Source organism: Myiozetetes cayanensis, unplaced genomic scaffold (genome assembly GCF_022539395.1).
Source record: "Myiozetetes cayanensis isolate MyiCay16 unplaced genomic scaffold, myiCay2020 scf18, whole genome shotgun sequence".
Lineage (NCBI taxonomy): Eukaryota > Metazoa > Chordata > Aves > Passeriformes > Tyrannidae > Myiozetetes > Myiozetetes cayanensis.
This window is the reverse complement of record NW_026087389.1, coordinates 12,446,056-12,463,438: the sequence shown is the minus strand read 5'-3', so window position 1 is coordinate 12,463,438 and position 17,383 is coordinate 12,446,056. Positions and strand designations below refer to the sequence as shown.

The following is a 17,383-nucleotide window of genomic DNA, read 5'->3' as shown; positions in this document are numbered from 1 at the left end:
TTTTGGTTACTTTTCCCACGAGTGGGCTTTTCTGCAAAAACCAGGTTTTTAATGCTCAATATTCTGAGTACATAAGAGGAAATGGGCTGAACAACAACTGTACAAGGTCTCTCCTTTGCCAAAATTGAGGAAATGTAACACTTAAACTATTTTAATTTTAGTGCAATCATTCTTAAATAAATGGAAGAGTTAAATAACACTTTCAAATGCTGAAGTTCAGATCAGCTTGCCTTTAAAGTATCAAGAGCACCAATTGCAGCCTCCAGGACAGGTATTGCCTGTGCCAGGTCACTCTCACATTCATTTTTCAATGCCTGAGCTTCTTCAGCTTTTTCTGTAGCAATTTCTTCATCTACTTTTACAACTTTTCTTTTTTCTTCTACTTCTGCAGATTCTATTTCTATTATCTAAGGAAAAAAAACACTTGAGGAGGATTTATGTTGTATCTTGGAGTAAGAATGTAATTTTCTTTTGGTTCTAAGGATATAAGCATAAATAATGGCAACTTTCACAATACTGCAAACTCTTGTAAATAAGAACTGAGCTTAAAAGCCTCAGCTCTCATTTTCTGAAAGTCACACATCAGTGACGTCAGTGCACACATACTTACATTACAAGCCACAAAGTTCTATCTGTATAACTCTACCTTCATCATGTTTGCATTTTCCACTTTAGCCTCTTCCAGTTTGGGCTGCAGCTGAACCAGTTCTTGTCTCATCTCAGCAACCTATGCATATGCAAAAGAAGCAGGGAGGATTCAGAAGGGTCAAGTACAATTTCCAGGAGTTTCTGTAAGACCTAGATCTTACCTAATGATTAATTTATTGATAGAAGGATGTAACAGCTTCAAATTAAAACATTTCTGAGATTTATTTTTATCTCAGACATACAACATCTGATTTTAAGAACTGTGTTCACTAACAGTCACCTGTTAACCATCTAGGAAAGGGAAGCTCTGTTCATCCACTGCTTGGCAATACATGCTTAGAGATTTATGGCTTCTAGCACAAGGAAAGAAAAGGTAAAATACATTTCTTACAGTTTTACTGTTAAAGATTGAGTTAAACAAAATCTGCAGTTACATTTTTGACTGACTTCCCCAGGAAAAGACCCGCATTTGCCAAACATTTTCTATTTTCAGTTCCATATTTGTCCTACCTCACCTGTAACTCAGCAAAAGCTAGTTTTTCTAGTCCATTCACATATTTTTTCTTGGCTTTCATTACACTGTCTCGTTTCTCAGTAAGAAGTCTCTGAAATGCAGCAATAAGCTCAAGATATGAAGTAGGAGTAACATAATTGTGGCATCCCAGACTTTGCAAGAATCTATTAAAAAGATAAAAAGCTTTGAGTTTTGATTTATTTTTTTAGTTTATTGTTGGCAAAGTTATGTGACTGCTTGCTGAATAATAGGAGTAAACAATTGTCAACAATTCGATATGATGTTTTTATGCAGGCATATAGTTCTGGTAACTTTTAATACAGAAATGAGTGGTAATTAAACTCAGTCACCCACTATTTTATTGATTAATGGATGTTTTTGAAAGAAATAGACTGACCTTTCAGAGAGTGCCAAAACTGAAGTATGAAAGTATTTACAGATGGGCACAACTCCCTGGCGCTCGGTCTCTGTGAGCTCCAGTGTTTCTAAGAACTTACTGGCCACACGTTCAAGGGCATCTTCAGGCCATGGCTGAGGGAGAAGCAAGGAGAAAAGAATTTTTAAAATCCAACTCTTGGCAGCCTTCATACTTAAACATCAATTTTTACCATTCAGAACACCACAATGAGGCACACTATGAGGCACACCAGCCCCAGCTGTGTCTGAAGAGCAATGAACTGATACAAGGGTAGCTCAGGCAGCAAGGTCACCACCCATGCAGTATCTTCTGGCATCTCCGGCCTGATGTCCTAGGTCAAAGCTTCACAGTGTCATTCTATCCAATCATTTCTGTATCTGTTGTCATCCTTTGGCAGAAAAATTAATTGACATCAGCACTGGGCAGAGCTCTAGAGCTCACTGTGCTTTAGTGAGAGCAATACTGCTCACAGGAAGGGTCATTTACTACAGTAACTCTCCAAGTTTTATTCTGCTATAAAAGATCTAAAGACAAACAGCAGGATTTGTATTTGCTACTCATTCCCGTGATGAATGATCTGCTTAACAGGCAGCAGCAATTACAATCATTTTACAGTCACACTGAAATGGTTTCACTTACCCTTTGAAACATAGCCATTATGTAATAAAATGACAAATTGCCATCATGAAACTAAGATTATTCACTACTTCAGAAATCTGTAGTTGTAAAATCTAAGTTTATTTATTTGCAGAAACATTGAGATCACACAGTAAAGAGCTCCCAAAATATTACAGGAAATGCCTACAATTTTAAAATACTGAAAACCAAGGAGCATTTCTATAAAGAAGACAGAAGAAAATCTAATGGGGCATAAAAATATGGAGTGTTAGAAAAGGGAAGCAGCTCTTTGAGGAAACAATACAAACACTTTCCCATACCTGGAACCAGTCAATGGTACAGCAGTTGATGAGGGACGGGAACTGTCTCAGGCGGTTGCGGAAGGCATCTCCGATGGGGCTGAAGGCCACCACAATGTGGAGATTTTCTTTGCAGAAGTTCACAAAATATGCAAACAAGGCCAAGGGACTGAGTTCTTCACCTTTGCTGTCAGTCTGAACTGCTGCACGAACACCCTTAAGGATAATGCAGAGCATAAAAAACGTTCTATCAGTTCTCATTAAGTCCATCTGAAGTGCTGTAGCAATCCTGTTAGTGACAGCACCACCGTGAAATGAAATCTTTTATTATCAATGAAACAGGCAAAATAAAAGAGAAAACCAGAACAAGCAGTAACTACTCGTTGAGAATACATTGTGTTATTTATCTATGACCCTGACAACTCACTCTAGAAATGATCATTATCTTCTGCCTTTGAGTAGCTGAGAATAGGTCAGAACAAAACCTCAAAATCCATATCAAGATGAGTTTCAGATGGATAAGACAGGCTAAGATGAGACAGAGGTTTAAAACATATTCTGAAAAGTCAAAATGCAGAATTATCTCCCTGAAGAAATGAAAGTCCAAAGCTTTCAATGATAAATAATAACAACTTTTTTTAGCTTTAATATTATATTAAAATATTCTGTAGTTACCTAACTGGAGAGGAAGATTTAAGTTTCAAACATCAAAACATATTCCATTAATTCATTTACCATAAACAGTAATCTCTCAAAACAAGAAGAAATCTGTAAATTGAAATTAAAATCTACTTCATAAAAGTATTATCCTCAATTAATTAACAATCCTTAAAGCACTGACTATAAAGCCCTAAAACTCAAATTACTCTTGCACAGAGGCATGTACACTTTACATAATTCCACAATTAAAATAAATGACAAAAATTAGTTTAATAAGAATAAAGTGGAATTATTTTGATGGAGCAGGTTTAAATGAGTAAAAACCAGCTTTGCTACAGCTGGCATGTTATGGGTAGCTACCAAGTTCTAGGTACACCCATTAAATATGTTAATAAAAACTAATTTTTTAAAAATTTGCCTGAGTACATTGCACCTTTACTTCTGAGCTGAAATTCATGGAGCACCTTTGCCCAACTTCTCTCTGAGAAGAAGTGTCAAGACTATGAAATTCTGTCTGACAGTGCCCTGCTGCCCTAACCAGGGAAGAGTCCATTGGCAAAGGCAGGCCGGGTTTTCTTATAAAAATGTCTTTGCCCTTAACTGTCTAATGGAAACATTGTGATGTACATTCTTCTCCTACCCAAGACACTACAGAAATAACTGTGGCCACAGGGTAATAGTGAACAATCCAAGTTCTCTACATGCACAACTTCATGGGTTTGTGAACAGAATCCCAGGGCACAACTAAAGTTATTAGTTGGCATAAACTACTCCATAAGTTCACTTATGACTGCTTGATTTATCCAAGGTCTCAAAAAGAAGTCAGAATTAAGTGCAAATATCCAAAAGCCACAATTCACACCAAATTTCCAAAACAGCTGAAAAAGGAGGTGAAATAAAGAGTTTCTAAAGATACCTCTGTAATTTCTTGTTTTTCATCTGCTGCAAAAAGATTGGGTACCTCCCCAGTGTTGAGGACACTGTCAACATCTTCTAAAAAGCTTTCTTCTTTAATTTGTGCATCTGTGATTAGAAATACAGTTTTCAAGCCTTTTACACCTGCACTCTTCAGAAGTCTCTGAAAACACACGACAGTCAAGATGTTGCACATTCCAAAACATCCTTCCTCCAAATTGAGGCAAAATGTGGGCAGGTTATCAATACTCACTTTCAGATCTTCTCTCCACTCATTTGTACCATAGGTCTTAGAAATCTCTGGTTGAAAAACCCACATCCTTGCCATGAATGCTGCCAGACGAGTCAAGGACTGCCGGCCACTCCCTCCCATTCCAACCAGCAAGGCATTGCCCCCCGGCTGCTTCAGGACGCGGCTTATCCGAGACAGGTGTTCCAACATGTACCTGCATTTGAAACGTGCTGATCACCAGAATGGCACAGATACACTTACAGTTGTGCACCTATAAAGCTGTGAAACAAATAAAGGAGTAGCATCTCCAAAAGAAATTTCTGAGTGTGAGGTGGGGGAAGTGGAGAGGAAGAAGAAGAGAGAGAGTGGGTGTGCACCACAAAATAAAATAAAATTAAGAATTTTTCTATTATACAAATGTCAGTACTTGGCTAAATTTCTACAAATTACTAAAAGGAATGGGCAATGGTAAGAACAGGAATGCTATAAGGATAAATGCAACAAAGAAAACAAAAATCAGCAATTCTCTACTTCAAAATCACAGCAGTATTACCAGTTTTAACTTTCTTCAACTATAACAGTTTAAAGATCTTTTTAAAGAAACCACTGGGGGAAAGTGAGTTACATCAACAATCATCTCCCTTCCCTCTCCCTCTGACAGTGTTTTATAACTTATATGTGAAATAGACATTGGTACAACACCTTCAGAAAGCAGGACCTGCACATTACTGAGAGTCCTTGTGGAAATAAAGCACAAGTTACCAGGGAATGGGCAGTGAGGTCTACAGGACATCACCTGCTCAGGTACAGGGCATAGGAGCATTCAAGCAAGCTGAGCAGCAGTTAAAAGTAGTTTCCAAAAAACTTGCAAGCATTTCAAGAACGATAAATTCTTGATTATTTTTACTGGTTAGAAAAATAAAGGAATCAAATCCAGATGTTATTCATGAGATTGAACTCTAAGGCTACAGTCAAACATGCTGTCCTGGCTGCTATTCAGTGAGGCCACTGGGCATTGCTTCCACACTCAGGAACTGGCCTCTGATCAGAGGCTGCCAGCTCTTTAAACTCCCAGCCTGGCTGGATATACAGGTACTCACAAATCCAGCTTGACAAAATGACCTAGACTAATATAAGCTGCTATTAGAAGAGTTTAAATTAATCCTAATCACATTCACAAAGTCTCTCTGCGTGTCAAGTCATGCCAGCAAATAGGAAGAGGCAGCAATCTCCAGCAATGGGGAGGGGAAGGATTTGTGACCTCCTGATCTGTCTCAGTTGCAGCTCTGATCACAAGCTCGGGTGACAAGAGGGGCCTGCAGAATCTGGAGTTGCCCAGGATTAGCTGCAGCACCAGCTGGGTACGTGCCAAACGTGGGCAGGGCTGGGCTGTGTAACAACAGAGCAGCCAGCCAGCCATGACTGTGCCACATCCCGCTCCCAGAATCCTTGGGTTTGGGAAATGAAAGGCCAGTGGCTGCAGGCAAAGCTGCTATCTGTCTTCACTAGTAACAAAGGCCTAGCAGAAGTACAGCACCCCCTGTTCAGTGCACAATGCTTGTGTAACAACTAAAGAAAATATTCAAATCCCCACCTTAGGAGAACATTTTCTCATTATTTATTTTCAGGTAGAAAAAACAGAGGCATAAGAGAAAAATCAGTTTATTTCCATCCAAAAAGGTGTAATACCACAAACAGTTTTACGGATGCATTAAGGGGAGGAGACGTGCCAAAACCCAAGTCCCCAAAATTGAATATACTGAATAATCAACTACTGCTCAAAACTCTTAATAATACAGCTCACACACACCTGAAAACAACAAGGTTCATTCTTGTTTTCTGGGTTTGATTATATTCATCCAGACACTGCTCCACAACATCACTGAACTCCTGAATGCTTGGAACTTCAATATAAAGTCTTTCATCTCCCTCAAGTTCTGGAACCATATAGTCACCAAAACACAAACTTCTCATGTTTTCTTCTGTTACCTAAGGTAAATATTCAGCAAATTATGAAGCCAAGTTTAATATTTAATTCCTCATTGGAATTTTAGACAACAAAGGAGAATTTAGGCAAATATCCCAGATATAAGAAAAAACACTTCAAAATATTTTGACTCACAGAAAATACCCACCTCAAAATTCTTAATTTTGTTCTTGGGAAACAATTGGCTCAAATAGCCACTAACAATCTCATAACCACGAGCTTCGGAGTACACCAAACTTATACAGATGTATCTTATGAAATGGACAAAGTAATTTCTCCTATACACCAGTGAAATTACAGGGGAAGAAAAAGAACAACAAACAGAAAAAAGGAAAACAAGGCATAAAACATAACATGATTTTACAACATTTTGAATACTAATCACAGAATGCTGTTTGGTACACGGTAACTCAGTCACAAGGTAAATTTAAGGAGGGAATGTCTCCTTATGCTGTAAATCAGGTCTCTGGAAGTCCATTTAAGAGTATCAAGAGGATCAAACATTCAAGCACATTTGATCCAAAATTTCACCTGTGATTCAGGAACTTTCTAGTCCTAAATTTATAAGAAAAGCACTTATTTTGCCACAGGTTAAATGTGATACTCACAGGAGCCTTTCCTTCCTTCAGGTGTGCAAAAACTGAGTCAAATGTTTCTTTGAAATGTTCTTTCACAATATCTTTCACTAGATTGAACAACCAGGCTCTATCATCATCTTCCACCAGACGGTCATAGAAGACACGAAACACTTCATGGACAAACAGCCGAATCATGACACGTTTGTTTTCCACTGAGTTTTTCTTAATGAGCAAACAGCCGTGGATAACTCGGGAAAAGTCCCGCAGGTTGAATGTATAGTGAGATTTGGCTGGTGTGGGCAAAAGATTCTTGATGGCTTTCTTGTACACCTTCAGATATTAACAACAAACAACAACAAAATCAACAAAAGAATAACAGCAACTATGTTATTGTAATAGTTCTTAAATGTCTTGTAAAATTTTATTTCTCCAAGCAATACATTTGATAGTTAAAACCTAATGATATCTGAAGATCTCCAAGTCTTCTCTGAATATATCAGATGTATCTCGTGCAGTTCTGGAACCTCCCCATACTACCAACCTAAATTTTCAAATGGGAAAACCAATTGTAGCGAGTGCAAAGAAATCAGTCCTAGGACCAGGAATACCACTTGGATTTCTTGACTGTGTGATACCCTCCTTCACGTGAAGTATCAAATGACATGTAATGCGAAACTTCCTAGATTTTCACTTGTTCGAATCTATTGTTTACGTATCTACAAATTACTCAAAGTGAAACAGAGTCAGTAAAAAAGTCAAAGGAATAAGTAGGTGAAGAAAAATGTCCTATGTTTTGCCATAATGTGGAACACGTCAGCTGTTGTTAGCTCATGTTATTATGACAGAAATAGTGTAATTTCTCACTACATTGAACATAACATGCTTCACCAACTAAATTACTATGGAGCCAAAGGAACTGTAATGAACAAACTGAAGGAAATTTCCTTTATGTTATTTGCCTCTTACCTCTAAAGTGGCAGTGACAATTTGGTTCCCAATTGTGGAGAAGTCAGAAGGAAAGTCGTTGGCCCTCAGGTAAAGAGCTATGACGGTGGAGAAGATGCGGATCATCGTCTCGTCACTGAAGGAATTAATGGTGCAGACGTTGAAGTGCCGCAGGAAGCGAGGAGTGATGGGGTTCCTGCCACCCCCTGGAGGGCCCATGGCTGCCAGTAACTGGATGTCCACAAGGGTGATTTTCGAGGTGTCCTTTAAATCATACCTTCAAAATGAAATGCAGTGTGACATTTAGGTACAGATATAACACCTTTGGTACAGCTTAGATGCATCGATGTTACACAGTGCTCTCTGCAGGCGTAACAGAGGAGAGATTATTTGTTTAAACTGGGTTACATAAAACCTGATACCAAATTTTGACATGAATATTAAAACTGTAATGTGGCAAGATAGAATATCTCTATTCAAGATATACCAGATATCTGAGCAGTGCCTGGAATCATAAGAGTAACTGAGAAGTGTCTGGAATGATAGAATAATCCAGACTGGAAGGAACCTCCAATTTTCCAATCTAAGCAAAGCCAAAACCCTCAAGAGAAGGGAAGACCTTATTTTATTTCATGCCTACTAGCAGACTTGACTTCACTGTTACTTTTAAAAAAATATTTTGAGATTTGTGTATATATTTGTATATATATATATATATATGTATAGAAAACTGTCAACTCACTCTAAGGAGCAAGAGAAAGGAAAAGAACAAAAACTGCACTGGAAAAATAAAAACAATGAAAACACAGACATAAAAAATAAAATCAAGGTGTAAATGAAAAATTTATTTAATATATCCTAATGCTGCTGAAGGTCAGTAGCAAAACATTCTAAAAAACTCGAAACAAAATTGATGATTAATTTCCTAAAATGAGAAGTCCTTAGACAGCAATATACAAGTTGCTTCAACTTTAAAGAATGTATTTTTATATAAACTAAATCTATCTTAACATTTACAAACCACTACAGAAAACTTTTGAAAATAAAATTCAAGGGAATAAATAATTATAACAGCAAATGCAGCCAAAAATTTTGATTGTATTTCAAATAATTACCAAAATCCATGGTCAGAGAACTGTCTTAAAAGCTCTATAGGAGGCTGTGCCCCATACTTCTCCAAAGCAGGCATGTTCATGTCATCTACAAAAATAATGCACTTTTTTCCCATGGGAGGGCCAAAGACTCCTTTGCGCCTCTTGTCCAGCCTGGCCATGATAATGTTCTAGAACACAAACAGGAATTCAAAAACAGATTGAATATTCACACACCTAATCTGCTTGAAACTTGACTTATCTGTTCCACAAACCTGGGTCTGGTTGGCACTGGTTCGAGCTGAGAAGTTGATGAAGAAGGGGAAGTAGAGCTCCCTTTCCAAGTTGTTCATTAACTTGTCCTTGACATACACAGACTTGCCAGTACCTGTGGGTCCCACCAGGAGCAGTGGTCTGCACAAAGAGAGAAGGCACAGGAACTGCAGAAACCCAACACTGCAAACCAAATGCAATTCGAAGTCAAAGGCTTTACTAACTTGCCCTTCTTGTTCTAACTTGAAAAGCACTACTGGCCTAAAGGAGAAACTAAAGTGTTTTAACATATCCATTAAACCCTCTCGTAATTTCAGGTTGCTGCCACCATCGAGAAAATGAGAAGAGAAAGAAACATTTCTCGTCTTATTCTACTGGTGGTGGAGTACATGAACATAATATGGGAGTTAAATTTTTCCTGATAGGTCTTGCATTAGTCCAAACTTCATAAAGCTTTCAGCTTTAGAATTTAACCTGAGGTTGTTTTTTATTTCACTCTTTTACATGACCATGGCTAATATGATTGTTTTTTATATTATCAATCAAAGGAAAAAAATTAAAATAGGTATTTATCAAAGAAGAAAGAGGGTACAAACCCTCTCTGGGCTGTCCTAACAGCATCATCGGAATGAGAAGACTAAAATGAAATAATAATAACGTTTCATAAACATACCAAAACCAGATTTGAAGGCGAATTGCATAGTTTGTAGTAAATGTCTATTTTTAAAAGGCCAAATAAACTTTGAGGGTTTGATAAAAACAACAGACTCAAGGGAAAGAATAAGAGATATTTCTACCTATGACCAATACTTCAGAAATTTGTATTGAAGCAACTCACTTTCCATGGGTAATGAAGAGCTCTAACAAATAAGTATATCGAACTGTGTCCATAGTTGGGACTATAATATCTTGAATCTTCACATTTTTATCACTGGAACTAATTTGTTCAATAAATGCATTCCAATGAACCCAACTTCCTTTGCCTTTCAGCTAGGAAGAAACACAGGTGTAAAATAGACTGGTGTTGTACATATGAAAGGTTTTCTCTACCACTTCACTTTTGAAAAACTAAAATAATGATTTTTGTGGAAAACCTAAAATAATTTATTTTAATAAATTAGTGAATGTCCAATGTTTCAGAAGGTCATCTAGTTTGTTTTACCTCGGTAAAAGAATACTTTTGGGTGTTTAAGTATATACCAAGACTTAGGCTCCTTCCTTTTCTTAAAAATTTTGTTCAGCAAAACCAAACAAACAGTCAACCCCACACAGAAAACCCACAACAAAAACCAAGAGAAGAACATATCCATTAGAAATGTCTTTATAAACAAACTTGTGAACATAAGCAAACTGCCCATGGGCTTAATATCCTGCTTTCCTACTGGACAGTCCCCATTATTCCTTCTGTATGAAAGCAGATTTGGGTCTGTCAGCTTTACTTTAGCTACAGAATAACTATAATGTGGTACTTTTACAAATATAACTGAAATGTATATCTTGTTATTTCCTAACAAAATTGGTCAGTAGACTGGTATTTGAAAGAGAAAAAGGAATGAAAAATGCACTGTGGGATTTAATCCAACAGCAACACTCTGAAACACCCAAGAAGCTCTGTAAAGTTAAAATGTGCAGCTAGGTTGTATTTTCCTTCCCTTCCTACTGTAAGGGTCTGTTTAGTGAATGCAGAAGCCACCGGTCCTACCTCAAACACGTAGTCATAGACCAAGCCTTTCTCTTCAAAGGGACACTCCCATTTCCCCACACTCGCTGGTGCAGTATCTGCTGCAGATTTCTCAGACAAAATGTCCCTCAAGAAATTATCAAAAATTATCCTGCTGTCACCATCACAAATCCCACCAATGGACCAGACAGTGGCAAAAGCAAAGCAACCCTGCAAGGGCAAAAAGATTAGCAATTGTCTAAAAAAATGGCATATTGCATGAACCTTGTACAGTCTGATTAACACACCTAATTCTGAAAAATACTGCTAAGCAGAGAGGTGTTACAAATTGCCTTGTGTAGCCTTGGTCTAAAGAGACTTACACATCTGAGTAAAGACAGAGCTCACAAAAGTCTTACTCAAGGATATGTATATGGCAAAAAATAAAGGCCACTGAACTAAAGCATTATGTCTCATTACAAAGCCTGAGAAGAGTTCTAATCACAATCTTGGAATTTTCTAATTCAATTTTAAAGAACTACTTTCACAATCTATTTCAGTTTTTCCTAAGAACAATCCTTTTGGGTCAGACAGAGGATCCAACCATTTTAACAGTCAGAAAACACTCTTCCCAAGGAAATTTTGCACAAACAGCCAAGCCAATAATTGTTACATGAACTTTTATTTAATTTAAGGGAAAGAAAACACTTTGCTTTAGTTAATTCCTTGGTTAGTTAAAAAGCACATTTAACAGAAACACTATGCCAGTTATTTGGAAAAACAGTAAAATTTTGGATCATATTTGTTACTTGTAAGACTTCTGTCTAATCTGGGCACCTCCAGAGTGTGGGGAGAGAAAGCAAGGAAGTAGTGGAATTGTTTCACCTGCTTCTTATTCCCAAATGAAAGTGGGTGTGATTAGTACAATTGCTTTGAAATTCGGCATCTGCAGAAATAAATATACATTTCTCTACAGGTTAAAAAACCAACCATGATCCAGGCACGGATGTTTTTGTTGGTGGGATCCTCTTGCACAGTTGGACAAATCAACATTTCAAAAAGCCGTGTGAGAGCTACTACAACATTGGTGTTGCTTGTAGGTACCAGTTCCTAAGAGATTCAGAGGGCTGGGTGTTAGATTGACGTGCTCAGGTAATTTATCTTTTGGAGTTAAAATACTAAAAGAATTAGATCATTAACTATTTCTGAACAAATATTAGAAGGCAAGGTATATACTGACTTTTACTCAAAAGATCATTTGCCCTCCTCTATTCCTGAGATGTTTCATTTGTTAACCACATCCATGTGACAGCTACAATCACGCATCTTAAAGCAAATCAAACCCCAGATAAGTAACTACAGCAACACATGAGCACTGGCACACCAAGTTCCCAGGGAACTACACATATGTTTCCCCTAACACTTAAAAAAGTACTTCCCTATTGAACACAACATCTTTAAAGAAAAGCAAAAATGTACAAAATTCTCTTAGGAAGACTTTTTATTCAGTGTTTTAATTTCTTACTTTACTTTTGAAATTCCTATCAAGTTTCAAGTCTTAGTCAAAATTTTCATTTTCGCTTTCCAAACTGGTCCCAAGAGCTGCCCATTCATTCTAACTGTGCTTGTCATGAGAGAGCAGTTGCTCCCCACCAAGGGGAACAGACCGGGAATGGTCAGCAGCCACTGCAGGAAAAAATGGCAACAAATACCTTGCACTTTTTCTGACGGACTTTTAATGCTGGTGGAACCAACCACTCAAAAAGCCCCTGCAGAAGATCTTGGTGGTCCTTTGAGTTCAGAGGTTCAGGCAGTTTACTCAGCCAAGAGGTGACAAGCGGCCCCCAACCCAGCTGAGAAGGTTCCAAATAAATCATGCCACAACGACTGACTGTAGCAGGCTAAGGGAAAACAGTAAACTTGTTTTATTGTACGTTGAATATACTGACCTTTGTTTTATAGTTTCATTAAATACAAACTTACTGATGCCTGGGAAAGATCCATCGTTTCAAAAATAAGAGTCATCTGAGGGGACATTTGGATGACTTCCCCACTCATCAAACAAAGCTTGAAGTAAAAAGAAATCACATGCAAGATTAGAAAAAAAATTAGTTGTAGATTACGTTTCCTGTCGCAGGAGAGTTCTATATGAACATCAGAGAAACCAAGTATAACCAAAGGTAAGATCAACCACATAAAATGTTATCTCACTTGTAGCAACAGATTTGAATCAAGTTTCAGCTAAATTCTTCACTTAAATCATAGTACTCCATAGTAACCTACTAGTAGGTTCATTACAATCCATCTTGTGTATGACAGGGTAAAGAAAAGGCAGGAAGCACAAAGGATAAAGGACATCTGCTGCTATTGCTGCTAATACTGGAGCACTCCAGCTGGAGAAACATCACTCCTACTAACTAAAATAAAAGTCCAGCTTGAGAAATTTGACACATTATCATCCAGAACTTAAAGATAAAATGTTTTCTCCAATTTTTATATTCACTTTGAGATTCCTAGGGCACATTTACAAAAGTGCTCGTAAAGTTACAACTTTGACTTCAGAAGTCGTTATTTTGAAAATACAACTTTATCTTGGGATTGTCTTGAAATGTAAGTGTCTAAGTTTGTGCAGGTTTAGAAACTATGGGATTTACACTGAATGTAAGTCACTGCAATTTTTGAAATTTAAATTTCAATTATGTTACAAAATTACAATATGACATTATGAAATATAACATATGAAATACATTTAATGCCTTTCAGCAATGAGTTGATTCTGTGATGATGATTCCAGTAAAGTAAAACAAAACAAACAAATAAAACTCCAACCAAAAAAAACCACCAAAAAAAGAAGCTTACGACTTGTCACCAAGTTTACAACTTGTCACCAGCGCCACCTTGCCCTTGCTCTTTTTAAATGCCGTGCACTTCAGTTTGTATTTGGGATTTCATACGTAGAAGAACATTTTCAAAATGTCACATTGTTTTATTTAGGCCTTGATTTCCACTGGCTGATACCTTTTTGTTGTCATCCAGCACCGTGTTCATGCTTTCTATCCACAGAGTGTCGATGGGGCCATCAAAGATCACCCACTTGCGCTCAGGGGTCTCAGACAAGGCGAACTCCCTGAAGGTTGTAGCGACCACACCATCTGTCCACTGGTGGGGTTGGATGTGGGAGTGGAGGAAACAAGGAACAGAGAGTTCAGGCTGAGCCTCCAGTCACAGACACCCCTCCCTTTGCTTTCCATTACCCCTCCCTTTTCGTTCTCTCTTGTTCTGCAGAGAGCAGCTCACAACTTCACAGTTTCACTGGGGGTCTTTGAACATCAGTAGATTTTAAAAGAGAGACTTTTTCACTTGAAAAAAAATATTGTAACAAAAAAGACCAGCAATTCAATTTTCTGAAACTTAGAAGGCTTCTGCTCTGCCTTGCATCTGTTTCTCTCCAGGGTCACCCTAAGTTTTAGTATTTCACATTCACTTCTCCATATTGTTCCCTCTCCAAACTTAAGTTTCACACATGAGTTCATAAATTTTTCTACATAGTTTTTGCATTACTTTGATTATACTGGTTTAGAATAGACAGAGCAATTAATACAGTTAAGTCTGGTATGATTTCCTAGCATGGATGCAACCATGTTAGGATGATGACCTTCAAAATGGTATTGCTCTTTTTTTCTCACATTTAAACTTACATAACTGCATACATGCTTGCTACAGCAGTTCTATGTACTAACTAAAAACAAGCCATAAAAGTATTAGTTAAAATAAAATTTACAATTGTGTTCTCATCTGTGTTTAAAATCTTGACATTATGAATTCAACAGTTTACTCTCCAGAATTATGGAGGTCTGACATCTGCAGGAAACACTATTTTTTAGACATACATTACCTCATGGGATATCAGATCAAACTGCCCAAAAAGCTGACCCATAGTGATCGATTTTGGATTCATAGTTCTAAAAATTACTTTTTCTTCTTCACCATAACCACGCTTTTTCATAAGGGACAGTGTATCTGCCAGCACATGGAGAACTTTGGTCTTCCCAGAGAAAGGTTCCCCTACCAGCATGAAGCTGTTAGATGGAAAAAAACCCTGCCATTAATAAATTTGTCTTCCATTTTAGACTTTTACAGATCACATGAAGGCCAACAGTATTAACCATATGCTTAAAGCTAATTTTCACCTAATTTTCAAAAATCAGAGCAAGTAAATTTGCTTTGTGTATACAGAACATCATTTCAGCAAAACCAGTTTATTTGCACATGCACTGTACACATGTTGTCCTCTAAAACTTAGATTTTATGACCACACTAGTTCAATTATTTGCTGAATGAGATTACTTTTGAGTTTCACTTCAATATAGACAGAGTTTATAACACTGGAAGAACACAAACAGGAAACTTTTGTAGTCACCCAGCAGAAGGATGTGACTATAACAAGGTCTCAGAGAGAAGATTAATTAATGAACATTAACCACCATATGGCTAATGTCACGTTGTATATATTTTCTCCACATAGTCACTATTCTGTAATAAAAGCTTGGAATAAAATGGCACAGATCTGATAACTAATATTTTAATATTGACAAACTTCTACAGTCCATACTGATATCAGCACCCAAAATCACTTTACATGTGAGGCTGCTTCTGATATCAAGAAGAGAACAATTCCCCAGACACAGAGGCACAAGAATTCTGGGACATTAAAAGCAGTATCAAGGATCAACTGTTCCAACACAAATAGGAACATTTTGCCACCCTTAAGATGTTCTTATAACTTCATATAAAAAACTGCTACAGTCTAAGTCCAAATTACAAATGATACTGCTGTGAAACAGTGATGAGAATCTTACCCGTGTCTAACAATCATCATTTCATATGTCTGTATAATTTTCTGCATAAAAGTTGTTACAGGTTGGACATTATGTTGAATGCAACATTCGTTGGCACATTCCAGAAAATCCTGAAATCAAAATAGATCATAATCTTATCATTGCTACAATTCAAATTACTGTCTTGGACTACAGTAGAACAGTCTATGCTCATCAATAAGGGTTTCCAACTAATTAATAACTGAAATACTACTGGTCACAATATAGCAAACTTCCTGGAGAAAAGAAGTCACTTCTGTATTTTATGTGCTAGAACAGGATTTAACCACAATTTCTACCTTGAGGAGAAGGCATATCACCATCAGGAAACCAGTAGTATGCTTTGGAACAATATACTTTTATCAAAATTGTAGTATTTATTTAAAACTTAAAAGTTAATCTATTTTGTCTTTTCCAACATAGTCATCTTCTTCCCAAACACCCTCCTAAAAGAAGCTGTGCTTTAAGTATTGCTATAAATAAAATACAAGTAGCAAGCTTAATCTCATTTAATTAGGTCCAAAAACTAGGAAAGAAATCAGTCAGAGAGCCTAAAGTTTGGTAAATCTGCAGGTCAGTTTCCAATCTGTAGGACACAACCCCTCTGAATGTAAGGAAACTCAGACATGGATTATATTCAGCATAGACAAAAGAATTTTCTTTGGTATTAAGTTTCATTGCAAATATTCAGCAAATCTGCTCATCTTACAATAACTCACTGAATTAATTGCACTTGGTTAAAAAGCAAATCACCACAAACCAACCAACAATGACCAAGGAAAAACTACAAGAGCACTTACGTTGTAGTCTGCCTCAGGAAGCTTAATTCCAGGAAATAAATCACTGGTTATACCCATGAACAGAGGTATATCATGGGACAAAAATTTAGGCTCATTCACATCTTTAATGGATCTAAGAAGCTAGAAGAAACAAATATACATTTTAGTGTTCCTATTAACAGACAGAATGTTCAGCAACTAAGATAATCTAATACATAACAGATTAATTCATTAAGTGCTGCCTTTGATAGGCAGTTAAGCCCAACTGTGCCTTTTGGGTATTTTATTGTCTTCATTTCACAACTAAGAAACACGGATCAGTGATGGGGCAAGACCTGGTGCAACTGCCTTCACAACTGTGAGCATCTAGAAAATTCCTTAAAGAATTATTCCCTCAGGAACTCACCAATATATCTTCATCTTCTGTGGGAAATTTCAGCTTCAGATTGCCAGCAGCCACCAGCACAGCCTTGACTGCTCTCATGCCGTAGTCATAGTGGTACTGGGAGGAAAGCTGCTCTGAGCAGAGCCTGTAGGTCATCACTATCTTCACTGACAGGGATTTAGCATTCAAAAATCCATAAGAATAGAGTGAAATCTCTGCTATCAGAGCATAGTTAGGAACCATCATGGCTACTGTTCGGAAAAGGACCTGAAATACATACCCAAAGAAAGATCTTTAAATAAGTAATTGAGGAATGAGAAGTAATTCAGAACTTTTACAGGTGTTGGATTAGTAGTAACCCCATTGCAGCATTTCTAACTGAAAACAATAACAGCACGTTCAGCTAAGTAATGCTTAGTACCATGAGGGAAATTGTAGATAATTTAAAATAGTTACACTGGAAAGCAGTGGCCTGCAGAACATTTGGGAGCCAATGAAATACAA

At 37.2% G+C, this 17,383-nt stretch overlaps 1 protein-coding gene across 1 annotated transcript in view; it reads right to left on the bottom strand.

Annotated features, from left to right (window-relative positions):
- DNAH12 (dynein axonemal heavy chain 12) overlaps positions 1–17,383 on the bottom strand; it is a 56,574-nt gene that overhangs the window by 19,910 nt on the left and 19,281 nt on the right. The window contains exons 28-49 of the mRNA XM_050313051.1: positions 16,901–17,146; positions 16,516–16,635; positions 15,698–15,807; positions 14,734–14,917; positions 13,857–13,997; positions 12,822–12,905; positions 12,551–12,739; positions 11,829–11,948; positions 10,881–11,069; positions 10,017–10,168; positions 9,181–9,319; positions 8,930–9,096; positions 7,836–8,091; positions 6,900–7,199; positions 6,115–6,293; positions 4,326–4,518; positions 4,074–4,235; positions 2,519–2,713; positions 1,560–1,693; positions 1,164–1,326; positions 647–727; positions 231–407 (exon numbers count right to left, since the gene is read on the bottom strand). Coding sequence (XP_050169008.1) covers positions 231–407; positions 647–727; positions 1,164–1,326; positions 1,560–1,693; positions 2,519–2,713; positions 4,074–4,235; positions 4,326–4,518; positions 6,115–6,293; positions 6,900–7,199; positions 7,836–8,091; positions 8,930–9,096; positions 9,181–9,319; positions 10,017–10,168; positions 10,881–11,069; positions 11,829–11,948; positions 12,551–12,739; positions 12,822–12,905; positions 13,857–13,997; positions 14,734–14,917; positions 15,698–15,807; positions 16,516–16,635; positions 16,901–17,146 — 3,681 coding nt within the window. The remainder of the gene's footprint in view (positions 1–230; positions 408–646; positions 728–1,163; positions 1,327–1,559; positions 1,694–2,518; positions 2,714–4,073; positions 4,236–4,325; positions 4,519–6,114; positions 6,294–6,899; positions 7,200–7,835; positions 8,092–8,929; positions 9,097–9,180; positions 9,320–10,016; positions 10,169–10,880; positions 11,070–11,828; positions 11,949–12,550; positions 12,740–12,821; positions 12,906–13,856; positions 13,998–14,733; positions 14,918–15,697; positions 15,808–16,515; positions 16,636–16,900; positions 17,147–17,383) is intronic.